The sequence below is a fragment of the Octodon degus genome, unplaced genomic scaffold (assembly GCF_000260255.1).
Source record: "Octodon degus isolate 3935 unplaced genomic scaffold, OctDeg1.0 scaffold00001, whole genome shotgun sequence".
Classification (NCBI taxonomy): domain Eukaryota; kingdom Metazoa; phylum Chordata; class Mammalia; order Rodentia; family Octodontidae; genus Octodon; species Octodon degus.
The window spans coordinates 6481238-6496462 of record NW_004524577.1 but is presented as its reverse complement, the minus strand read 5'-3'; the positions used below and the strand labels follow the sequence as shown (position 1 = coordinate 6496462).

At 52.6% G+C, this 15225-nt stretch overlaps 1 protein-coding gene across 5 annotated transcripts in view; it reads right to left on the bottom strand.

Annotated features, from left to right (window-relative positions):
• Positions 1-15225, bottom strand: part of Kiaa0556 (KIAA0556 ortholog) — a 202895-nt gene that overhangs the window by 103239 nt on the left and 84431 nt on the right. For all 5 annotated transcript variants that reach the window (XM_023716694.1, XM_023716739.1, XM_023716824.1 and 2 more), the window contains one exon: positions 12199-12330. In XM_023716694.1, coding sequence (XP_023572462.1) covers positions 12199-12330 — 132 coding nt within the window. The remainder of the gene's footprint in view (positions 1-12198; positions 12331-15225) is intronic.

Here is a 15225-nt window from a genome sequence, read left to right as displayed (position 1 = left end):
CTTGATGAAAGTTCTAAAAACATATTGAAGAACAGAGGTTCTTTTTTAAATAGTGCTGGAAAATTATTTACTTACATGGGGAAGATTGATACTAGCTCCAGAGCACGTGTTCTGTACCAAAAAAAAAAAAAAAAAAAAAAAAAAAATTCAAAATAGGTCAAAAACCTAAGCATAAGACCTCAAACTATGAAGCAGAGAAAACACCTCGGGAGAGACACTCCAAGGTACAGGCACAGGAAATGACTTCCTCAGCAGGACTCCAACAGCTCAGGAAATAATAGCAAGAATTGACAAATGGGATGGCGTCAAGTGAAAAAGACACTACACCGCCAAGTAAACCATTAACGGAGTGAAGAGAGCACTTACAGAATGGGAGACCACCTTGGGCAGCTACTATTCCAACTGAGGACTAGTAACCACGATGCACAAAGAACTCAAAGAACTTAACTCCAAAAGAACAAATAATCCCATTTTTTAAAAATGGGCAAGTGTTGTGTAGGACTTGCTCAGCATGTGCAAGGCCCAATCCCCAGTACCAGGGAAAAAAAGAGGCAAGTGAGATAGACACATCTCAAAAAAGGAACTAGAAATGGCCAGCAATTATATCAAATGTTCAAAATCTTTAACCATCAAGGAAGTAAAAGTCAAAACTACGCTGAGATTCCATCCCATCCCAGTCAGAATGGCTATCATCAAGAAAACAATCAACCAATCAACCTCTGGCAAAAAGGCAGGGGAAAAGGAACATGCACATTGTTCTTTCTATATTATTATTTTGTAATGTGTTTGGTTGTTGCAGGATCTCACTCTGTAGCTCGGACTCGCAGTGTTCCTCCTGCTTTCAGCCTCCTCAGCGCTGGGATTACAGGCATGTGCCACTATGCCCGGACTCTGTGGCTGTCTGAGCCCACCCTAGGGGCGAGGCTAGCACTGCATGGGGTGCAAGGGATCGAACCGCGGTCCCTGTGCTTGCCTAAGCTTGCTCTAAGTAGGTGCTTTAAACCACTGAGCCATCTCACCAGCCCCAAAACCTTTCTTTCTTTAAGTTTGGGAGTCAGGCAGTAACCAAGACAATAGCCAAGATGTGGAATCATTTAGGTGCTTATCAGTGGATGAATGGATAAGAAAATGTGACACATATACATATGTGTATATCCATAAGGAAGGTATATTTATATATCTGGATGTATTTGGACACCTAATATATACATAAGCTATCTCTGGATATATGTTAGCCAGCCACAAAGAATGAAGTCGCCATCTGCAGGAAAATGGATGGACCGGAAGATCATCACATTAAGTGACATAGCCAGACTCAGAGAACAAAGTATCGCATTGTCCTAATATGTGAATAAAAACAGTGGCATGAAAGTAGAACGGAAGGGCCAGCCAAATAGCTCAGTGGTTTAAAGCGCCTGCAAGCAGGCTCAGGGGCCAGGGGTTCCATCCCCGGGCCTGCCGTGCCGGCCCCACCCCCAGGGCGCGCTGAGAAGGCAATTGAGACTGGGCGTGGTGGCGAGCAATTGTAATCCCAGCTCTTGGGAGGCTGTAAACAGGCGGATCACTACGAGTCTGATCTAGTAGTGAGACCCTCAACACCCTGTAGACCCTTCCCTAAAATACAAACAAAAGAAAAGAAAGTAGAAGGGAGGCCACTGTTAGACAAGCGCAAAGGGATGGGGGGGGGGAATCTGTGTGCCAAGAGGGGTGATGGAAGGACAGATGTGACCGAAGTGTACATGTATGAAAATGTCACAATGCAACCGAGTACTCTGTGAAACATTTATATATATCATATATATATATATATATATGTTGGAAAAATACCCTTTTCAATCCTGGCATATCTCTGTGGAGGCTGAATCCGAAGTCAAGATTCGGCGAGAGGAAACCCTGAGGCACTGGTGGAGGCTGCTTTAGGGGTACAGCTCTTTCTGGGCTGGAGGAAACAGTAATGACTCTCACCTGCAGTAATACTAGCCAGAAGCCTGCTGTCCCCAGGGAACAAAGAACAAAGAACAGAGCCCAAGGAAACCTGCTTTCCTTGTCATTCCGGCAAGCTGGATACTAGGAACAGCAAATTCCTGCAAGTGCCTGGTCTGCTCTTTGTTCCTTTCCCTGGGACGTTGGTGGCTAGTGTTGTGTGGAGTTTGGTGAATGCCGGAAGGCAATATAGATAGTAGTTTGTTTATACCAAATTAGCTACACACATTCCGTAGCCTGTTTTTAGCCTTCAATAAATGTGAAAAGCTTCGGTGGCTCCAGACTCAGAGTGGCACTAAGCCACGAGTCCTCTGCGGCTGCAGTAATCCAGTCTTCTCACGGTTTCTTTCGGCTCTGACTGATTCAGACAGCACTAAGATGCTAATGCCACTGCGTGGGCACCAGGACAGGAAGGCAGAGCAGTGCCCCAGGACGCCACCACACCATGGCAGCTGGGAGCTGCGACACGTGGCAAAAAGCCAGAGCTCCAGGCTCATCCATCCAGAAGCCTGGCAGACCAAGCAGACAGTCACTAGGGTCGGGGTACACCAGGTGGGACGGGCAGAGGCAGTGGGATTCTCCAGTGGAAAGAGAAGCAGACAGGCAGGAAGGATCACATGCTCGGGGGAAATCCACACCCTGAGAAACAGGCGCCAAGTTTAATTAACCAAAGAACTAATACATATTTAAGAGTTAATAAGATAATTAGAAGGTAACTTTAGAATGCAGAAAATTCACACCCTTGGAGAGACTTCAGAGGATATTTCCCCCATCAAAAATAAATAGAGCCCTTAAAACTTTGAACTTTATCATTGATATTTATTTATTTTAGGGTTTTTTGAGACAGGGTCTCACTAGATAGTTCAGGCTGACCTCAACCTCCCAGTGATCCTCCTGGCTCAGCCTCCTGAGTGCTGGGATTGCAGGTGTGGGCTACCATGCCTGGAGGTCACTGACCTTCTTAGAAAGATAAATTAAGTACCAGAGAACACCAAAAGGTGACTTATTATGTACCCTAGAAAATCATGCCAAAAAAAAAAATCATGCCAAGTGATCTAATAATAATTCAAAAAAAGAAGACCAAAAGGAAAGTATGAAAGAAAAATTAAGAGGCTCGAAGGATCTGGACCAATATTTGCCCAACAGAAGCTCCAAAGGCTAGAAGAAAAACAATGAAAGAGAATTACAGAAATAATAAGGATAAGTGAATGCTTTCCAGTAGTAGAGAAAGACATAAGCTCTCAGAAAGGAAAGACCCGGGGTCCGGTGAGATAGCTCAGCACATAAAGTGCCTACTTAGGCAAGCTCAGGGACTGTGGTTCCATTCTGGGCACCGCATGCCATGCCAGCCCTGCCCCACGGTGGGCTGAGCCAGCCAGCGTCCTGGTACAGTGGCGCACGCCTGTGATCCCAGCACTCGGGAGGCTGAGCACAGGAGGAGCGCTACAAGTCTGAGCTGCGCAGTGAGACCCTGTAACAAATACACAGGAAGGCAGGCAGGAAGGAAGGAAAAGAAGACCGAAAGTCCCAACAACAAAAAAGTTTAGGGAGGGAGGAAGATAAAAGCAGAAATGAAATAAACGTGAATAGAAAGCAACAAATAAATAAATGGGTGACTAAACGACGTACACACACTCAATGAACTAAAAGCTGGGGGGATGTGGCGCCAGGTAGAGAGAGCTTCTCCTCTTGTGTCAGTTTGCCTGTAACCTGTCTGAATCTTTTTAATGAGAAAGCACTTAAGCGTCACATAATATGGTAAGAAATAATGTGGACATACCTAAGACACTCTAAGTAGCTTATAAGCACAACGTATAAAAAAGGTTACTAATTCTAATATGGACTCGGAGGTCATTCTTTATTTTCGTTAAGATTGAAAAGCTGCTTTGGCGAGTGGGTTTCCGCCTGGCGGCTTCATGCCGCAGAACTGCCCACGCCGGGAGCGGATCACGACACCTCAGCTTCCTGGTCTAGAGCACTGTGGGTCATTCGGGTGCTGCGCGACCACCCAGCTGTGCTCGGCACTGAGCTGCCCGCTGGGCATCCCTGGGTGCCCGTTACGGGTCTGGGGGGCAGAGGCTAATTCTTTGCCACTGGCAGGAACAAAGCCCTCTTCCTCCTCCCTATTCAGAAAATGACGAAGCTTTCATCGTCTAAACAAAAGGCGCAAGTTGACATCCTACGGGCCGAACTGGCCTGCAGGTCTATTTTGCTTGTCCATAGAAAACTGTGAATTGTTAACATAAATAATTGAGAAAAATCAGACACAAAAAGTCCCAGATACTTGGCTTGTATTGCCACATGCTGGTGGCTGACCAGGACCATCCTCGCGGTCTCCTCATCCTACCGTGCCCTGCCCAAGGCCCAGTGTTATCGCTTGTAGCAGCCCCTCACTCAGGCAGCTTTAAAACAATCTTCTAAATGAACACAATGTGCCAGAAATCTCAGTACTTCTAGATCTGGGCGACATCCTTGAAATTGCGTCCTCCACCTCAAGAGCAAAAAAAAAAAATTTTTTTTTTTTTTGGGGGGTCAGATTCTGTGTCCTGATTCATAGTTTGGGAAATACTGTCACCATAATTACAATGAGGACATGTGATGACAGACACAGCTAGCGTGAGCTGTCCGGGCAGCCTCATCAGCACCTACATTACTCCCCTGCCTCTGCCATTGATTCAGTCACTCAATTATTTAATTCACTCGCTTAACAAAGATTTATTTGCAAACAAACTCTATGCCAGGCATTTTTCTAGGGACCAGAGACTCCATGGGCTGCAAGATGAAGCCCAACTCTCACTGTGGAGGGGTGATGTGGGAGGGGGAGAGTGTCCTTCAGGCCCCAAACATCTAACCTGCCAGTGACCCAGGCCAAGTGACAGTCCCTAAGAACTATTATTATGTGTCCTCCGTTCCTATGGAGTCCGTGATACGAGAACAAGGTTTTCCTTTAGTCTACGTGCTGCTCAAGCAAGCAAAGGGACTTCCTTTAAACCTGACCTGGGAGCCAGAAGGTCAGAGCTGGAACAGGAAATTTCAAGCCCACTCCTTGTTGAAGAAGTGCAAGGGAGCTCCAAAAAGGTGTGCCTTGGCTTGAACGTGACACTTGATGCACAGGAGGTTTGGGGTTCCGGGAGAGCTGGTCCGTGGTCGGCTGGCTCCAAGGCACAGGGATCATGGTGAAGCAAAACTGCCTTGTTCATGGTGTCCAGGGGCAGAGCACACAAAGGAACAGTGACACAAAGGAAAGGGCCAGGGACAACACAGAGCGCCCGAGGTCAGGGCTCTGACCCACGCATGCACCCGTAGGTGTGCTCCTGGGCAGTCTGAAGCCCACCATAGTCATGAACGAGCTTAACCATCACCGAGGGTGACTCAGCCAAGGCGCCCAGAGATCACAGAGGCTCAGCTACTCACTGCAGCCATTTGTGCTTTCGATTCCCTAACGTGAGGACCATCAGCTCCGACCTCCTCAGAGGACATAAGGGAAGGCAAAACATCCAAGTGCGTCATGACATCCCATGACAGGGGTGGGGACCTGCGCACACTCAGAATAAGAGTTTTCCAGTTCAAAATGAAACAGCCACCAAGGTGAGTGCAGAGCAGTGGTTGGTCAGCCAGGCACCTCCAGCAGCCTCAGCTGCCTCCTGTCACGGTCTCAGCCTGTCCCGCAGCCAGTGTTTCCCATTCATCCCTGTGGCTCCTATCCACACCCTGAATTTCAGCATGCTTTTTCAAGTCATAATTAATGAGAACAAAAAGCCCTTTATCGTAGTGTTGGTGATTGGACCCAGGCCCTTGCATGTGCTAAGCATGTACCCCACCACTGAGCAACATCCCCAGTCCAAGAAAATCTTTCCTACACAGCTCTATGTTCTCTGCACGTTTTCACTCAAGTTTGAGCCATACTTTATGAATAAGATGAGAAAAGCCAAATACAAAGGCTGCATATTCATTTCTATAACGAAATAATTCCTTACTATGGTCACAACACTAAATGCCTCAAGAATTCACCACATAAATACTAAAAAATCTAAATAAATCAATTGACTGGGAAAAATCAACCAAACCTTCTATAGAGACGAGGACCCCTCAGGCAGGAAAAGATAGGATGAACGCCTCATTGAGTTTTATTAAAAACTAATAGAGAATTCTACCAAAGGCAGTTTCTGCCTCCCTGGCTAGGCTCAAGCAATTAGAAAGACAAAGGAATGAAAACGGAAGGAACCAGGTGGTCCCAGGCAGCCCTAGTACAGCACCCTAACCCTAACCCTTTACATCATCCTCAGGCTCACCCCATACTCTTTTCCACCACCAAAGGTCAGGGAAGGACTCATGGCCGAAGAATTGCAATGGTTAGGGTGAAAGACAGCCAGGAGCCAACCAGATTAAGGGAGCCTCCGCACGGAAAAGGCGCCCAATAAAGAGCACTGGAGACCAAACCTACTGGAGCGATTTTTTTTTTTTCTGTATTTTAGGGAAGGGTCTCCAGGGTCTCACTACTAGATTGAACTCATAGTGATGTGCCTGTTTACAGCCTCCCAAGAGCTGGGATTACACATGCGTGCCACCATGCCCAGTCTCAAATGCAGTCTCAGCGCGCCCCGGGTTGGGCCAGAGATTGAACCCCCGGCCCCTGCACCTGTTTGCAGGTGCTTTAATCTGCTGAGCTATTTGGCCGGCCCTGGGAGTGAAATCGATCCTATGTGGGAGGGCAGAATGAGGCCTCACTGCCTAACACAGTCAGGCTTACCTCAGTTTTGAGAAGAACATCCTGCCTGCACACTAGGGGCTATTAGTTGCTAGGCAACCCTGTGTCTTACAACTTTGTAAAGGTATAAAGGCCCTTACTATTGTGTGACTCTTATTCCAAAGGGCAGGAAGACATGGAACGTGGGCTTCCTGCGTGGGCTTCTCTAATGCCCAGCTGAGCAGCTTTACTGCTTTGTGCCTCAGTTTCCCCAAACTATAGCATGGACTGAAAATGCCCAGCACTTAACTCGTGGGGTTCATGTTGCAATGGGTGTTGCAGCAGACTCAACCTGCTGCTCAGAATATACCCAGTGTTCACTTAACGTGAGCTCTTATTATCATTTTTTTAAAATGTCATCAAGTCAGATCTCTTGTGCTGCTTTACTCTGGTGGAGGACCAGAGGCTTTTTTGTTAAGGGAATAGCCTGTTGTGGATCTATACTGTTTTGGTGGGGTTTGTTTTTCTGTACTGTTTTCAAAACCTCACTCACGGTGCCCATTCTAGGGCCCCGCTGCTGGGCTCTGCCAGAAACCCGGCCCTCCTGGCTGGAGGCTGCCAGCTCACCACTGCTTCCTGTATCCTTCAGCGGAGGTTTTCTGCATCTGTATGTCGGGAAGGCCCGGATGTTCACGGGTGACGAGCGGAGCGGGGTGGGGTGGGGTTGGGGGTGGAGCACCAGGGATCAGCGCAGCGAGCGCGTTGGGCCACAGCAGCATGCGGCCCCAAGGCTGTGCCCGGGCCTGTTCTGTCCTGTCTTCGGCGTCTTCCCCCGGCCGTACCCATCTCTGCTCCATCAGCGCCATGTGGACAGTGAGTAATTCCACCGGAATTCACCCCCAGCCACCAACCTTCAAAACCTCTCAGCATCCGAGTAATGGAGCTACCCTAAAGGTGACTGTTCCTTTTTAAGTCTTAAAGGCCGCCGTGCAGATGTGCTGCAGGCCTGCTGGGGCAGGGGGGAGGGCTCCCTTGGGGATGCTTGGCCTCTGGATGTGCCCTGTGCCAGTAATCACCATGACTGTAAGACTCAGGACTGTGACTGTGGGGAGCACCCCGCTCACCCCACTCGCGTTAGGACCCAGCCAGTGGCAAGAGGAACGCACAAGGGCTTCCAGAAGGCGCCAGCGTGCCTGGGTCTCCTGTCCTCTCCTGTTTTCACAGACCCCCATGCTCTGGTTGTGAAAGGGCCAGGACTGGGCTATTTGGTTCAGCTCTCTCCTTTTGGATGATGACTGATGCCAGTTTTAATCTGGGTGATTATATACCTTCCTATCACTGTGGGGCAGTGGGATTATGAAAGGACTCTCATTTTCTTTGTATCATTAGAATTTTTATGTTATCTGGAAAATAAGGTATCTTAATTTAAAAAAATGTACTTTTCCTTTTATTCCTGATGCTTAAATGGAGCCACTATCCTGTAAATGGAAATTATATCATCCACTGCAGCACAAAGCCCTCGTACCAAGGCAAGCAAAGTGACGGCACCCAGCACCCTGGTGGAGCTCTCTGCAAAGAGGCACTGCTATGCTTCAGATCTAAAATAGCCTCCAGGAGTCTCATGCCCAGACACCGGGCTTTTGGAAAGTGAGTGGGTCACAGGGGTTGTGCTGGATGCCAACCAGTGGTCACCCAGCTGAATGAATGAGCATGGGGCTGGGTGTGGGAGGCCCGGCTGAGGGTGGCTGCCGGCAGCCTAAGAGGCAGAACTGGACAAGCTGGAGGGAGGCCGTGAGGGAGGCCATGAGGGAGCTGCTGGTGCTCTTGGGCTGTTCTGCTGGAGGACCGTGTCCTGCTGGCTTTCCCGGTGAACTTGGCTATTCTCAGAGGAGGAGCAGCTCGGGACCTCGTTGCTGAGAATGGCTGTGGTTCTCTTTGGGGGAGCTTGGTCCTCATCTTGAGCATCGCTTCCTGGCTCCAGAGGAGAAAATGGCGCACTGCTCAGCGTTGTGGAGAAGCTTGTCGCACTGGCTTTCCCGATGGGAACTCGACTTTCTTCATCCTCAGAAGAGCTTGGGACTCACTGTTGCTGAGGACAGCTGTGGTACCTTGCAGGGGAGCTCTGGGGCTTATTCTGAATGTCATTTCCTGGCTCCAGTGCAGACCCCTCAGCCTGCTGGCGCAGCTCCTCCATCCCGCTGGCACAGACTTTTTAGCTTCCACTACTGACCTTGGCGCCTTCCCAGCGCAGATCCGTGAAGCAGGCCTGCATGAGACATTGTCGTTGCCTCTAGGCCTCCAGCTGGACTTGTGTTATGGGTTCTAGGTCTTCAGCTGGCAGATTTCCTACACTCTTAGTACATGATCACTTGGGTGAGTATAAATTAATCTTATTAAATGTGTCCTGTATTGTACTGTTCCCCTTACAAGCCCCCAACAGGGGTGTTATACACACCAGAGGATTAATGCACCAAGGAGTTCCTGGCTGGCTGCGCTGTCAGAAGGTAGAGCCTGCTCAAAGAGGCCGGCCCCTGGGGGCCTGCCCAGGAAGAAGGTATTCCTGCCCAGCTCTGCCCTTCTGTCTGGCTGCTTGGGCAGATCAGGTGCATCTTCCATGCCCTTTCGGCCTCAGAGCTGGCCAACTGTGGGCTGAACCTTCTAGAAATGTGAGCCAGAACGATGCTTCCCTCCTGTATGCTGCAGGTGCTGGGTGCTGGACCTCAGCAGTGGCAATGCAGACTCACACAGGGACCCTTCCACTAGAGTTGTACAGCTGCTCCGCCCACATGATGACCTCCTGTCTGATGTAAGGAGAACCCCACCTCCTCACAACAGCTGTCAAACCCTATCCCATGGGACTCACAGCTGTTCCGACCCTCACCCCCCTCCTCAGGACCTCTGCACCTGCTGCGGCTCCCTCTCTCACTGACTGGAGACAGCTCCTCAGACACCACCTCAACAAAAGGCAGTCGCTGTCCACCTGTCCTAAATGGAACACTGCAGCTCCTGTCTCCCTCTGTCCCTTACTTGGCTCCATTTCTCCATCCGCCTACCACCTCCTGACAGCTGATATGCTTGTTTATCATCAGTGATCCTAAGCACTGGATGATAGCAAGGGTCATGGCAACTCAGAGCCTTCACCCCAGTTTAAAGGGACAAGGGCTCCACAGCCCTAGTCACTGTCGCTGCGCAGGAATGCGAACTCCCAATCTTCCAATCTTCCAAGAGAAGCCGCCATTCGGATTTCCCCAGACTTTCCCGGTGCTCAAGTGTCAGCTCGGAATTCACAGCCTTGCACAGCGCTGTGCCACAGGACTGGGTGAGGCTGGCAGCACGCGTCTGCAGCCGTGTGAACCCAGGGCCACTGAGAAGCCGAAGTCCACGGTGGTTTGCGCACAGGCGCAAAGGCTGGTTTGTCTCAGCGGTGAAGGTCGGGGGGACAGTGTCCTTGGGCTCGCGTTTCCTTCTGCTTCACTTCAGGCTGCCCTTGCAAACAGTGCCTGGAGCTGAGTCCAGCCAGCCAGCTGGGTGCCTGTCCTCCCTCTTGCCTCTTCTGATCACATCGCTTAATGCTTTCGCCTTTGCAGGAAACCAGCGCTGCCATTCGCTCCCTGCTTTCGCAGGAAAATAACTCCAAGGGGAAATTGACTGTGAAGCCTTAAGGAGTGGCCCCTCAAGATGGGGAGAAAAAGGAGAGAAAGGAATACAATCAAGCGCTCACAGCAGAGGAAATTAAGTGCTGGCAGAGCAGCAGCCGTGCCAGCCCAGAGCCTGCACACTCAGGAATGCTAATGGCCTGAGAAGCTGGCAAGGGACACTGCCGCCCTGGCACAGGAGTGGGGGTGCGAAGGGGAGGAATTATGTGCTCATTTAACAAGAGGTACTGGACGCTGGACCAACGATGGCACATTACCACCGCCTCTGGCTTCAAGGCACACATGGATTCCGAAGACAGAACGCAGCAGGCTGACCTTGGCTAACATCCAGCTTCCAAGCAAACTAAGAGAAACCAAGGACGCGTTTTGCACAGACAGATTCTGAGAGGGGGACTGCCTGATAGTGTCCGAAGTCCACGGTCTGCTGGGGTGATGTTTTAAAAGTAAGGAAGCCCACAGTTTTGTCCACTGTTGCACCCACTTTTACAGACTGGAGAGGCACTGAACAGAAAAGGAACGGTTTCCTTTTTTCATTATTCAGGAAGGCAAACATTCCCTACTAATACAACTAGGATGGGAAACAGAAGGACTGCTCCTCCTCACCTGTCCCTCCTTCAGAAGCGAGGAAGAAAGGCACTCAGGCAGCAGTCACAGGAGTGCTTCCTGGACAACAGCTCCATCTCTGCGGTGAGTCATTTTCACTTCACAGAGGCACACTGGGGAGCAGCAGTGTTGCCCCCCCAAAGCCTCATGCAGTCATGGGGTGGCTTCTGGCGTTTGTGACTGATTATTGTGGGTGTGACTGCTGCACGCCCCTGGGCAGGTAATCTGCATTACAATGTAAGGAGGGGAGAGAGGCTAGCCAGATGCCTGAGCTGAGGTGCCTCCCTTCGCTCTCTCCGCTCTTTGCCACTGCCTTGAAGGGTTGTTCTTCGCCATGTGCCGCTCTGCTTTGGAGCCAGCTGAATATGGCCTGAAACCTCCACTGACTGTGAGCTACATAAACCTTTACTTCCTCCATTTTGGATGTTGGGTATTTGTCCCAGCAACGCAAGAAGAGTAACCAAGACGAGAAGCAGCACACAGAAGCAAGCCTCTGCCCCTGCAATCTGTGGCCAGGGCCAGAGGCTGACACCTGCTGCTTGGGCAAAGGGGGAAGCGGCTCCTACCTGCCATCTCTGGGTCGTGCTGCTTATAAGGAACCAGAAAGAGGCTTCCCTCACCACTCTCATTACCAAAGCATACACCTGAGCAAACTGCAGCAAGCCATCCCTTGGCCCGCACACGGGCCCCAGCCTGCTAAGTACCCCAGGTCTCCTCCCCTCATCCGGGTCTCCTCGCTCAGCCCCGCCCCCTTGATCAGCCCCGCCCCCACTGTCAGCCGCGCCAGCTGCTGCTCCGGCTTGGCCTCGGGGCACTAACTGCGTGGTCCCTGCTGCCCTGGTGAGGGGCGATGGCCCCCAGGTGTGACAGGTCAGGTGCACAACGCACACAGGCTGAGGCTCAGCCCACCAGCTGCCTCAGGTGCCCCCGGCCTCGCCCTGTGCGTAGGACCCCCGGCACACATCACTCCTGGGAGGCCTTCCTGCGCGTACTCCCTCCTCCTCCCGCGTGGCCTCTCTTGCTGCGGAGGGATTGGATGCTCAGACACCAGCCCTAGTGACCTCCACCAGCGGAGGCCTCTGTACACCAACCTCTGGGTACTAGTGTTAGGTACCTGCTCTGCATGTGCATCAGAGTGTGCATGAAGAACTTCTAGAAGCCAGGGAACGAGGATGGACAGTGTCTCTGTGAGCAAGTGTCCCGAGGGAACGGCAGCCCAAGCCCAACGTTCTGCAGAAGCCTCAAGTGGAGGGCAACGCCAGTGCCTACCTGTGGACGGTCCCCAGAAGCATCCCTGGCCGTGGCAGGCACGTCCACACAGGGCTCAGAATCTTCCGAGCAGTCCGGAGGAGGCGCGAGCTGCAGTCGAGAGCCGGCTTCTGTTCTGATCTGCACCGATTTCTACACATAAAAATGCGGAACACTTCAGATACGATGGAATGAACATCTCTCCTCTGCTCGGGGGCACGGGCTAGTGCGGGAGGGGCTGATCTCAGGGCCATCTGCCCCCATCTTCTCCAGGAACCCAACTCCTACCCCGCTTTGGAGCCACCGCTCTCTATCCACCACCTGACTCCGAGGCAGCGATGGGCCCTGCTCAGATTGTCACAGCACTGGCGTCCCTTGCTCCGGGTGTGACAGTGTGAAGGTACCAGGGTGGGTTCTGAGGAAAGTCCTGCTTTCCCAGTAGTCACAGCAGACCCAGGGGACACAAGGCTTTCACCCTGAGCCCTCTACACTTCTTACTGGCTGGAAGGTGTGAGGGAAATGTGGGGGAAAGGACCAAGGTCCAATGGAAGCCAGGAGAAGCCGGGCTCCCAGCAACACTGCCCACCTGCCCACTGGCGGCCACCTCCAGATGCTTCTTCCTGAGAGAGAAGAGCAGCCATTGGCACTGTCTAGCCATGGCTGTCCTGCTCCTGTGACACCCAGCTGCCCTTGGGCCCAGCTGACACCCTTCTCTGGTGCTTGGCACTTCTGTATCTGTGTTACAGCCTCCCCTGTGGGGAAAGCCTGGCTATACACTCAGACCGACCAGTTCAATCCCTGAAGTGCTCACGCCTGTTCCCTCTGCAACCCTGGGCTCCTGACGCCTTCATCCCAGCGTCGCAGGCTGAGCCCTTAGCTGTGGCATAAAACTGAGAGAGGCCTTTTAAATTATTTCCACTAGGTGCTGTGCCTACCTCCCCCTGGTCCTGCTGCTGGGGGACAAAAGGGGACACAATGCTGTGTGTGTGTGTACTGACTCCATGACCCACTGGAATAAGTGGGAGGGTAACTAGGGCCATGTGTTTCCCTGACGTCCTGGCATGAGACTTTCTCCTGGGCCCTGTAGGAGCCAACTTCCCCAGGGGACTAGGAAATGCAACCATTATCTTAATGCAGAAGACAAGGCTGTCGGGGCCCTGTTGCCCTGCAGGGCTCTCCTCTGCTCAGGACAGAGCCTCTTCTGAGCCACCTTGTCTTGCTCCTCGTCATCCCTTTCATGCAGGTGCCATGTCACTTAACATGGACTGGTGCCATCCCCAGCATGTCAGGTGTGTGTGCCTCTACACTCTCCTGTAATTGGCAGGGACACCTAAAGCACAGGTGGTGGGTCCCTGCTTAGGGTCACACAGCTGGGAGGCCAGGGCAAGGCAACAGCAGGCAAGAGGGGGTGAATGGGAGTGGCTGTTGGCCACGTTGGTCCCCAAGGGCACGAGATGGGGTAGAGTTGGGAGGCAGATGTGAGCTCTGTCACTGGGTGTGAGCTCATGGATGGAGCTGGGCCTGGACGAAAAAGCAAATCAGGGGAGACCACCTTGCCAGCCTCTGATGCCAGCCCATAAGCACAGGCACACACCCAGCACCGAAGCAGGACGGCCAGGCTTCCTTCTGCAGCTCAGCACTTCACTAAGATCGCCAGGGTGCAAACAGCAGTTTGCGGGCGGCCCAAGGCACTCAGCAAACCCCTCCCAAGCGCTGCGCCCACCCTGGAAGCCTGTGTTTATGCAGCAACTGTGACAAAGTCAGTGTGTCCAGAAAGAGTTTCTCAGGCTGAGTGGGTGCCTGGGAGGGGAATAAATAGGCCCTCCATCTGGCCTGCGCACCCGCCCCCGGCCCTGGAGCTTCCCCTCTCTGCACCCCAGGCTGCGCAGCCCCCAGCCCTGGAGCCCCAGCGCCTGCCTCCCGCCTGCCCACCCGTGCAGAGGATGACTGTGCTGCTGCGGGCTGGCTCCCTGCTTGGCAGGCGGCTGGTGGCTGTGTCGGGAGTGGGTGTGCCCGAGTGAGTGGCTGCTCTTGCCTGCCCACGTGGACACCCAGAGCCGGGTCCACCCTAGCAGTGCACGCACTGGAGGAGACTCTGAAAGCCCTGACACTGGAATCCGCGTTCTCCCTTGCCAGCCCAGAGCCAGGCCGGTTCTGTGGAGCCCACGCTCAGCCTAGCTCGGTGCCCACGGCTATTTGTGTGCGTGCGCGCCACACCCCTTGGCAATGTGCTCCACGAGGTGTGCGGTAGAGCTCCTCGTAGGTGCGGGGGCCGCCCTGCCTGGCTGTGCGGGCTGCGCAGCACTCCGATAGCTCCCCCTAGAGGCACAAGAGCTCTGGAGCGGCCCACCAAGGCAGGCAGGGGCCGGCAGACCTCCCTCAGCTGTCTGTTCCTCCCAGATTTGCCGAATCTCTTACAAATAACAGCGCTTGCCGTGCTGACAGCCTGTGCTCCACAAGGTCACCCGGAAGGCTGACACTGTACGGGTGTTTCGCTTACTGTCCTCACTGAGGAGCTTCAGAACCCAGAAATTGGGTGCCAATGACAGAGGTCTCCAGGGTCACACTTTCTCTAGGGAGCTTTTCTAGAGGTGCCAGCCGCCTGGGCCACAAGAAGAAACCGGATATGGCAGCCAAGGGAGCGCTAAGCCCGGCTGCCGACCTTGTGGGCACCTGCAGGAGACCTTTCAGGAAGGCCCACCCCGCGGTAAATCGCCGCAAGGCCAATCCCTTCGCTACCAATTTAATGCTAAGAGCTGATGACGTTCATCAAACCTGACAGCATTTTGGTAAACGACGGCTCTGTTGATTAGGCCGCTGTCCACCCAAGTATTACAAGGCTGAGGAAGCCATAAATCTTAATCCACGGATAGCGGCAGAAAGATCTAAGACCCAGAAGTAGCGGGAGGAAAGGACAGTAGGAACACCAGCCCATATATCATGGTCACGCGTTCTGCTGTGAAAGCCGCGCTCGGGAGCCACAGCCGGCGCCGGGAGCCTGCAGCCCCCACGCGGGTGCATGGGAGGGTCTCGCAGGGGCGCGCCAGC